At 40.1% G+C, this 10,511-nt stretch overlaps 1 protein-coding gene across 1 annotated transcript; it reads right to left on the bottom strand.

Moving 5' to 3' along the window:
- Window positions 1-177: 177 nt before the first annotated feature.
- Window positions 178-9,876, bottom strand: cops3 (COP9 signalosome subunit 3). Its single transcript, XM_076760684.1, has 12 exons — window positions 9,699-9,876; window positions 8,628-8,757; window positions 7,130-7,242; window positions 6,561-6,610; window positions 5,437-5,529; window positions 4,952-5,131; window positions 4,680-4,820; window positions 3,041-3,214; window positions 2,146-2,232; window positions 1,795-1,908; window positions 1,585-1,665; window positions 178-1,028 (listed from the first exon to the last, which is right to left on the bottom strand). Exons 1-12 carry the CDS (start codon window positions 9,751-9,753, stop codon window positions 975-977), a joined length of 1,272 nt encoding a protein of 423 aa, XP_076616799.1. The 5' UTR covers window positions 9,754-9,876; the 3' UTR covers window positions 178-974.
- Window positions 9,877-10,511: the final 635 nt, after the last annotated feature.

Below are 10,511 nucleotides of genomic sequence, written 5' to 3'. Positions count from 1 at the left end.
ATTTTCCTGCAACCCACATCCGCCTGTGTAAGGACGTTCATTGGCTAAGACATAAATCAGCTTCATTGTTTTCAGGCAAGAATGTTACAAAGTGACAATCAGGAGTGGATGGAAATTCAAATTCACCTCACAGCACACGGACTGCTCTTCCTTTCAAAAAGGCATGAAACCCAGAACTATATTCTTAAACAATTTATTATTAACAGATCCACAATCGCAAAGCTCAGGCTCCCAAATGACATGACAGTTTGGTTTCATCTGTTGACTTCACCTCCTGTAATAACAAGCTGTCAGAACGGTTTTTCTATACAGTCCTCTAGCGACCTCTAGTGGATCCGGCCTAAAAAAAAAAAAAAAAACAACAAAAAAAAGAGGGGGGACAAAAACAAAAAAACAAAACAGTGCACCAGATTCTCCATTGTGCCGAGTTTGGTCAAGGGCATGTCCAGATACAGATTTATACAGGTTTCCTATTGATGATATCTACATTCTAACCAAAGGGAGTGAGAGGGTAAACGATCATTGCAGTCTTTACAAATGTAGAATATATCAGATTTATTCCTCGCCAGCCATAGATGTTTCTCATATGTAATGCCCTCTTGAAACGGCCATCATGCAGCAGAACCAAAACAAACAGTGAGATTATTCACACATATGTTTGGAACAAATAAGTCCAGTTTTTATTATTGTGGTTTCTGTTAATGTAGCAGTGGCGCTCCAACCTGAACATTGATAAATAAAACACTGACAAAACTGTAATCTTTTTTCCTTTTCTGTAAGGATCTTTTGTTATCCTTAAGACACTGTGAAGAAAGAATAACCAAATTTATCATCATTCCACACAATTAGATTTTCCTTGACCAATGTCCTTATGCAATAGAATGTTTGTTTGTTTTCCTCTTTTAAAAAAATCCAACTCATCCTGGGAAGAACGTGTTGGGCGGCTGCAGCGTTCTCTCCCTGTCCAAGGCCCCTCAGGAGTAACTTGACGTTTTGCTACCAACATCGTCCTCCTGCGATCCCATACTCTGAAAAAGGTGTCACATGTTGAGAAAGTTACCTGTTAGATAATACACCCAAAAAACTAGTTGAAAAACCGGTTCAGACTGCACTTCCATTGACAGTGGTTGATAGTGTTGTTATCTCTTGAAGCTAACCAAGGGCCATTTCCAGGTTTACTCAGAGAAATGACCCACTCGATAAACCTTCTTTTTGGAACAAACCCCCCAAAAGACACAACCACTGACTTCTTCCAGCTTTGAGTATTATCTATGTGCAGTGGCAATGCTTTTGTAACACCTATATACCATTAAGCGCATGTTTGTACAACTGTGGCTGTTTTTTTTAGCAATTCCAACACTAGCTACCGATATTTCTGTTGTACTGTACCGTTAATATTCCTTAGATCATTTATTCTTTTTTTTTTACATTTCATTCTACCATATACAAAGCATCTGAATTAATAAAATAATGTACATCAGGCACCGAGAAGCAAGGTACATTCACATGTAAACATCTGGAAACACACCCATGCACATGCAAAATCATCCAAATAACAGAAAAAAATCCTGTTAAATGTCTCACCTTCTGCACAAATTGTGGGTTTACTGTGATTTCTTGATCCATAGACTTTAGTTTCTCATCCAGCTCTATACATTTCAACATCTAAAAAGGAGAAACACAACACAGCTCCACCTTAAACATTGTGAACCACCAGACCTGCACTCAGGATTCTTATGTGACATTATGACTCTGCAAAGCAAGATAACAGAGAGCCGAGAGGGGGATCCTCACCTCTTGATCAATTTTGTGGAGCATTGCTGGGTTGTTGTATTTCTCGGGGTTGTCGTGGAAGCAGACCATGCCATCCTTTTGGTTAATGCTAGCGTAGATCTCACCATCTTCAATCTGCACAGAAGCACGAGGAGGAGCACGATGAAAATTAAACAGAAAATTCAGAGTACATCCGGCCAAAACAATCTTGATGTAAGGTTGTAGGCGAGGCTATAAATGGCCAATGTAACAAGTCTCAAGAAAAGCAGATAAAGTCCTGTATATTGTACAACTACTCATGTTGGGAAAAAAGTTGTAAACATTTGTGTTGGACTAGCTTGTCAATGCTTTAGACTCTCAGGACCAACTCACCATGTGTAAGACGTATTTCTCTGCTTCTTGGGGGCCTGACAGTTGCACTCGACTTGCCATGTCTTGCAAAGACAGCGTCAGGAAGGTCTGCGGAAGGCAGATAAAATAGAATCTGAGACTGACAGATCTGTGACTAAAAGATTTGCTCAATCCATGAGTGTAAGCACTTTGTTTATTGTACAGTTCCTTTACAGCCTATTTATGTTTGACTTGACAGTGACAACATTATGATCAATTAGACCAAAAATCTTATTCAAAGCGTATACTGATATACGGCTATATTTATCTATTTCAGGAAGGATTTTTTTAACATTTAATGTGAATACAATGACTAAACATGTTGAGGCGTTATTTTTCAGTCAGAGCAGTCAAAATGGCTCACAGTATTACAGCTAACTGCTGCAAAGCCTTTACGAGCCAGAAAAAAACAAAAACAAATCAAAGCTAAATCATGTTACGATCGCTAAAACACTACAATACATCTCCTCTAATTTCACAGCGTAGACATTAAAGTGTCATGTCGCCCAGCTGCAGCTGAAGACAGCAGGCTCTTGTTTCACTTCGGTTTTGCTCAGTTTTCCCAGCACGAGTAACAGCTGGCTATCAGTCGCCTGTATCTGTCTCCACTCAGCCATGTTTCTGGATGTTTCCTGTCATTTTGATTATTGTCACTTCTAATGACATGCAGCACCGCTGTCGTGGAGGAGGACAGAGACACACTGCAGCTAAGACACTGTTTAGCTTAATTCTACATAGCCAAGGTCTTTCCATGAACTGTATGGATTCCATAAATTGAACTTATCTTTAATCCCAGTCTAAACACTAGTTAGACACTACACGATTGGAGAAATATCACTCATATTTTCACTGTGTCTGACATTAATATAGAACCCACCTTTGTTAACCTCTGGATGTTCTTCTTGTAGAGGGAGGAGAGGCACTGTTTGACCAGGCCTGTGTTGTTGTCTCGTGTGAAGGTTTCGCTGTGTTTGTTGACCACACTGCGCAGCTCGGCCGGGTTGTTGGTGGTGTAAACCTGAGCTAACTCGTGGTATGCGTTGCTCAGGGGCTGTGGGCCGCAGCAAGAGAAACAAAGGAAGAGAAACAGCAGAGATTAACATCAACTGGATGAGTAGACCTTCACTGGTTTTTACAATGTGTTCACACTGCGAGCAATGCGGCGGCTAAGCGGTGAGGTTTCCTCATTTTCTGCAGTTATTCATTTCTCTTGTGATTTCATGTGATGAACTATAGCTCTGCTGCTAAGTGCAAACTGGAGAAGCTAAGAACTGCAATTCAAGGTTGTTTACAGCTAGTTAACGAAGTACTTTGGACTCTGCAACAACAATGACTGATTAACTACAACAAAATCTGCAGTTTAATGGATTCCGGAAACAAACATAACTCCTGCCCTATTTCATTACATAAAAGCCAGATAAACAGCATTGGGCTGTGCATGATGGCACAACGTTGTTGTTGACTGGGTCTAGATTGTCATGTCAACATTATGTTAAAAAGTTACACCATCTGGCAAGACAGTAGCACTAATCCTTGTGTACATCGTCATAGATGGAGTTTTGTATGTTAATATAGTAACTAGGGTAAAATATTGTGTCATCGATTTCGATTAATTAGAAAAAAACAACACAGATTAACTGCACTCCATGATGCCCCTTGAACCCATATATCACTGAATTACATTCAGTACAAGTAGTAATAAATATATATACTAAAACACACACACATGCAACTCTTAACGTTGGTGTACTTCAGGCCTGAAACAGCATCTCAATGCTAAACCATTTATCAGCAAGCTCGGAGGTCAGACGCAGACAGAGCAAGACTACCCGTGGCAGATTACAGAAGCGATTCATTTAGATTAATTAATTACAAAGCGTGTCATTAATTACATTATTTTTTTCAAATGGCTCGACAGTCCAAAAACTCTAATTATCAACATATGCATTGCTGTACTGCTACATAGTGTTGATATCCTGGTACATTTCATCCTGCATTATTTAACCATGTGAACGAGGCACTTTTGGAAACTTTCAGTGAATTTTTCCTGTATAAATAAAGACTTCAGTGTGAAAAATGGCACAGCCTGCTGCAATGGAGCAGGAAGGTTATTATGTTTCGTTTATGTTCAACCAGTTTTACAGAGGCGGTGATTCAACTGTATGATCTTTTTTGGATGCTGCAGTTATGGTGCTGTGAACCATAACTGCATTACACAGAGAATGTATCCTCACTGATATAAATGGGGTGGAAAAAAATAACAGAAACACCTGTCAGTAAACACATTCAAACAATTCAACAGCACCACAAATTACATCCTCTAAAATCACCATAGAATTGAATCAACATATGTCTAAAGCAAAAACTGAACAAGACAGGTCGAACAGAGTTCTGATGAGCTGACTTCATCAGCTGAAAATCGGGTTTCTGAAATGTCTGTACATGTAAATGAAATGGCTGTACCAAAGGAGCACAGCTGCAATACTATTCATGCCGTCCATGCTATTTGTTCTTACCTTGATGAACCTCCCTACTATCTGTGAGGTGTATTTGGGCAGCGGCTGCACTTTGCCGTGGAGAATGAGTGACACCAGGATGTATTTCTTATAGGCTTCCAACATGATGTGGCTCACCGCCATGGCTGGAGTGGTTATTGCCTGACAAGAGAAAATGAGAAATACATGGTCATCTGCATAGATAACAGAGGTGAAGTGACATTTATGCTATGCCATTACATGTATACATGTCAGTACATTTATTTGAGCGTCCATGAAGCACAGGAACGTACCTGTTCATAAAAATACAGTGCTCTTTCGAAGTTTTTGAGGCCCGTGTAGATCATGCCACCATAGTAGTAGTAACATAAAAAGTGCTTTGCGTCGTAAGCTCCGTTCTCCTTACAGATGTCCATCATGTCCAACTCCAAGAAGGGCAGGGCGGGCTTGAAGCACTTTGCTAACAAGCACAGCTGCAAGAAGACAGGTACACTATGCAGTGAGCATGAATAGGAGGATTTCACTGGACAGTCACACTGGAAAGAAGCTGTGCTGGGACTGAGCCCACATCTGAATTATTTAACACAACCCTTTAAACGGCATATTCAACAAGTATGCATTTAGGTGAAGGAGGAGAAAGCAACTAATATACCGGGATAACTCTGAGGTTGATTACAAATAATACAGCTAAATCGAGCAAAATTAGACGTGGAAGTGAAATCATGAGGTTATTTAGGATTACAACCGTGGTGATGATGTACCAGGGCCAGTGACTCACCTGACACAGGTCTGCATGAACTGAGGTAAGTTGGTTTGTGTTCATCTGCATTTTGTCTATTGCCTGTTTTAGGACGACAACACCCCTCAATGGCTGTCAGGGAAGGGAAAAAAATGTCCTGTTATTCAGCTGCAGCTTTCCTGAGACATCCAAACACAGTGGAAACGGTCCAGGCCCGTACAGCACTTAAAAATGCTTTAAAATATTTAGATCAAGAATGAAGAAGGAAAACATGCCACTCTTCAATGCTGAAACTCAGTGAAGTACAAGCGATAGGATGACTCATTCTTACCCGGCAGTGATGAAGAATTAGATTAAAATGTACTAATTTCACGATCACCACGGGGTGTAAACAACATTAAAACAGTTTCACCCACTCACAAGCTACTTAAGCTCTTAAGTATTGTCTGTTATCTCTATTAGACAACATAGACAAGAGTCATGTGACTCTACTGCTAAAGTCTAGAGGAGCTGAAGTAGCATGGTGGCTTGCACTTTGCCAAGTGCTGTTCAGAATCTGAATGTGACTGCGAGGATACTCGTGCATATCAACACATGCACATGTCAGCACATACATACTGTAAATGAAATCAGTCTTAATGGTTAGAGGAGGTAAACTATGGTCTTATTGCTTTTGGAGCTAGTAGCCGACATCAGTAAAACAGCGCTCTGTCAACGACTGCCCACAATGATCAACTGTATGGCTAATGTTTGATGGAAACTGGAGGTGTATGTCTTGCAAAGCAAAGACTGAATGAAGGGCAAAGAGCTAAACAAACAGCAATAAAGCTCATTTGCATTATGTATTCTCATCTGATACTTAAACTATTCAGTCTTCATTAGCAACCACAGCACTGCAGACTACTGCTGCTGTGAGCCACGAATGAAAACAAACAAGCATAAAAGCATTAGAAATTGTATAATCAATAAATGGATAGCCACAATTTTTACGCTTTATACACTACATCAGCGTTTTTAAAAAAAAGACTTGAACATCAAACATCTATCATGGCTGCTGATTAATTAAGAGTTTAAAAAAAAAAGATCGAATTTTGACTTAGAGCTCTGTGATGATGTATAGTGTTGCATTTCACTCCCACATAAGTCAGAATCAAGAGTCGTACCTGTTTCCGCTCTACAAGGGCATTCGTCAACTGGTGGCAGAGACCAGCAACTGTGAGAGGAAACAGAAGGGAAGGAATGTGTTTGAAAATTGATGATTGACTCTTTTAGTGGTTAGATAAGCATAAAGCACTGCTCATATGCGTGTGTAAGATATATATATAGACATTGTTGGCGAGGAATACGTGTACAAAACAGACAAAGTTGCCATTTTCCTCAAGTTCCAAGGTTATTTGCTACTAAAACACTGCACTACACCAATATAGCTGACCAACACAGTCTATATTACAGATTGGTTTGACACAAAAAAAAAACATTTCAGAGTTTGTAAATCTGATATGGCCCAAACTGAGCAAGAAAGATCGAGTGTAAGTTAGATAATATGCAGCATAGTTTAGCTGACAACAGTGCATATTTCAGCAGAGTACATGCCCTCAACACAGTGAGCAACAGAACACTGAGCAGTGTGGAAATCTGCTCTTGTTCAATAGGAAACCTGTGAGCAACCAGCAGGACACAAACATGCTTCATAAACATCTAGGAGTGAGAGGTTTGATTAGTGTGGACTTACAAGTGTCTGTTGCATATCTAATGTGCTCCCCATTGCAGGTACTGATGAAGAGCTGGACTTGGGAAAAGAGCGTCTCAAAGTCAGGGATGTTTGGCATGGAGAACTTCACAAATCTGGAACAAAAGAGAAGGAGGTTAGCAAAAAGATTTTAGGTCATTTCCATGCAGAGGAATGTGAAGTGTTTCCAGATGAAAAAACTGCACGAGCCAAATGACATCCAAACAACACTGTTTGACTTATGATGCACTGAAGTGAATGCATCACATTTAGTGTTTTCTTATAGTACAAAAACTACTTTCATCTTGTGTTTTCCCACTTGTGGGTTTTATAATAATGTGCAATCAAGCTCAACCTCATTTTCATAACTCTTGAATATTCAGTGCAGTATGGGCATTTCTTGATTCACTAAATTACAAGAATTAAAAAAAACTCTTTGCTACAGCCCCAACCCCTAGGGACGCTGTGTAAAATGTAAATAAAAACAGGATGTAATCATTTGCAAACAAACTGTGTTTACTGAAAATGGCTCAACTAAGTGTTCCTGAGCCCATGCAGTAATATCCTTTATACACACAATCGTGTTGACAAAGTGGTGAACGTCACTCCATCCTTACATCCTGTCATCCCCAATCATGATACTATTACCTATTACCGGTGAACCTGTTTACCTGTGGAATGATCCAATCAGGTGTTTTTGGAGCATTCCACAACTTTCTCAGACTTTTGTTGCTCCTGTCCCAACTAGTTTGAAACATCAAATTCAGAATAAGCAGATATTTATAAAAATTAATGAAGGTGATGAGGTCAAACATTTAATATATTGTCTTTGCACTGTTTTCAGTCAAAAAGGATTAGCAAATTATCACATTCTGTTTTGTCTATGTTTTACACAGTGCCCCAGTTTTTTTCTGGGATCGGCATTTTACAATATTAGTTCATGTCTGCATTATTAGCTGAACACAAAGCAGATAGCTTCTGGCTTTTTTTTTGACTACATCACATTTGCTAGGGCACATGCAACAGGGAGCCTATAATAATAAAAAAAAATTTGACACAGAGAAGCAGAATATTGTTCCTTTCCATAACATGGAAATGCTGGATCATTTATGTGTTTCGTTATTTCGACTTGGCAACTCACATTTTTTGCCTAAAACTGAGCTGGCAGCAAAGCTGCATGCAGTGCACCATTCTCTCCTTGTTAACTATCTTTCTCAAAAGGCACCACCACCTTTACCCTATTCATCACAAAAAGTACAATGTGACATTCAGCGGACACAACAGTTACAGAATCTTCTGGCCCAGTTAAGAAGAGACAGAAAGGAAGGTGGTAGCATAATGAAAGCAGGAGTGTAGAGGAACATAAGAGTGGACAGAACTGAACACAAACAAGTCAAAAAAACAGCAGCTGACGTCAGTGAGACTGAGGGAGAGTTCTTGGCTGTTGCTAACTACACTGAAGGCGGCAAACTTGGAAAGAATTAGGATGCAGGCTACTTACAGCACAGCCAGCACGCCCAGGGAGTGCTCCTGGATGTCCAAGGCCCCCAGCACCGTGTCCAGGTGGGACAGATTTTTGGCCAGCAGCTCCCCACTCTTGTTGATCAACTCACACAGCTGAGTCATCTGGCCTGGAGGGGTTGGAGAGCAAGACAACAGAGAAAAAGTAAGCCACTTTGGACCTTCTTGCATGCCCTTTAGATCTTTGGAACTCCCTGCTTTCAGGCAGGCCCATTGTTTCATAATTACATCAGAATTTTACACAAGGATTTAATGTCATCAAATTTCAACTTTCAAATGTCTTGTTACATGCTGTGGCACACAAGAGGGACACATGCACATGCAAAGATGTTAAATGCACTGGTTCTCAACACTAAAAATGTTATTATAGCATTCCTCCTGTCACAATCATTGTAAATGGTGAGGTTAAATCAGTAAAATCTACAGAGGAGAAAAGGACAGTACTTTCTTCCAAGTATGTTGAGGCATTTTCTTCATTGTTTAAGTGATCAAATTTATAATTATATTTCATTGAATCGGCTATGACTGCCAAGAGGCTATTCTTTATAAATGCCGAAAACGAAATGACTTCCAAAACTGTTTATAATCATCGTGCAGTGGCTGAGTATTTCAACGGAAAGCGGCCGGTCAACTGTCCTGTCAAGGCCTTGTAACAGAGGTAATGCAAGTGGGATTGACAGACGACTTTGAACCAATAATATTCGTTAATTCAGACCGCCGGCCAATCATGTGGGGCTAGGGCGGGACTACCGGCAGGCAATCCCCAGATATAATTTTCTAGATCAAAAACAAAAAGTATGATTTAGACATTTTCTTTGGTAAGCCAACTTCTTCGCGGTTATCCTTGGCGTCCCTGTGAACTAACGCATCTTGTGGTGATACTTTACAGAACTCTCGCAGCCAAAGAAAGTCATTTTTGCGGTGTGTTTACATGATAAAGCAAAAAGAGGGCTCTGACCAGTTTGGCTGCTTAGCTATCGGCAAGGCACTGGATAGCATATGCTAGCTAACTAGCTAATACTTCCCACTCGAATGAGTTTAGCAACCCTACCTTGAGCGGAGAGCTGCCGCACATTGTTCACAAACTGCTCCAAGGCTGAAGCCATTATTTCCTGGGTCCAGAGTGGAGGTAATTTGCACTGTTTTTCATTCAAACGTCAGAAACAACTCCGTCCGGACTGAGACAGGGGGCCACACAGCCGCCACTGGGGTGAAGATATCGCGAGATCATAAGACCAGAACAGACTGCAACGAGTTTACGATTCAGCCATGGATTGTTAAAGGGCCAGACACACGATTAGATGAAAGTATTTGTAATATAATTGTCCTAATTTTCATATTAGTATTTTTATTGGGGAAACTGTGACTTATTGTGCTTGTCTTGTGTGTAAAGGGACTACAAATGTCTATTTCAGGCTGCAGTGCCAGTTCTCCCTTTAAGGGAAAAATAAATACAGGAACTGACGTCAATGTACCGGGTTTTCAACAAAGATGTTAAAAGATGTAAGAGTTCGTGTGTAACTGAGTTTGAAGCATCTACTGCTCACCAACGTGTATTGTCCTTGGAAAAGAAATACAATTGTTGAAAATGATCTTGCCTGTGAGTTTTTTGTTTTGTTTTTTCAGACAAACACACCTAGTATTCAATTTCTATGTTGAGAACTGAGGAACTGTGTAAATTGCACTTTTGGCATCCATCCATCAATTTTCAAAACCTCTTATCATGTCATAGGGACCTTGCTCTTTGGAGGAGTACACACCTTAGGCAACAATGCCAATTCCCAAGCCACTGTGCTGCCCTTATAGTTTTAGAGTTACTTCATGTTATTGGAAACTGATGAGAAAATCATACACATTAATAAAG

This window comes from Chaetodon auriga, chromosome 20 (genome assembly GCF_051107435.1).
Source record: "Chaetodon auriga isolate fChaAug3 chromosome 20, fChaAug3.hap1, whole genome shotgun sequence".
In the NCBI taxonomy this organism is placed as follows: domain Eukaryota; kingdom Metazoa; phylum Chordata; class Actinopteri; order Chaetodontiformes; family Chaetodontidae; genus Chaetodon; species Chaetodon auriga.
Note: the sequence above shows the minus strand (reverse complement) of the source record. Positions and strands in the feature narration are given on the sequence as shown.

Bases quoted from the DNA above. Each gene is read 5' to 3' on its own strand.
- cops3 (XM_076760684.1), bottom strand. From the start codon at position 9,753: ATGGCTTCAGCCTTGGAGCAGTTTGTGAACAATGTGCGGCAGCTCTCC. The intron at 7,243-8,627 runs GTAAGTAGCCTG...CTTTTGTTCCAG, and splicing joins CTGGGCGTGCTGGCTGTGCT to ATTTGTGAAGTTCTCCATGC. The intron at 5,132-5,436 runs GTGAGTCACTGG...GTCTTCTTGCAG, and splicing joins TTCATGCAGACCTGTGTCAG to CTGTGCTTGTTAGCAAAGTG.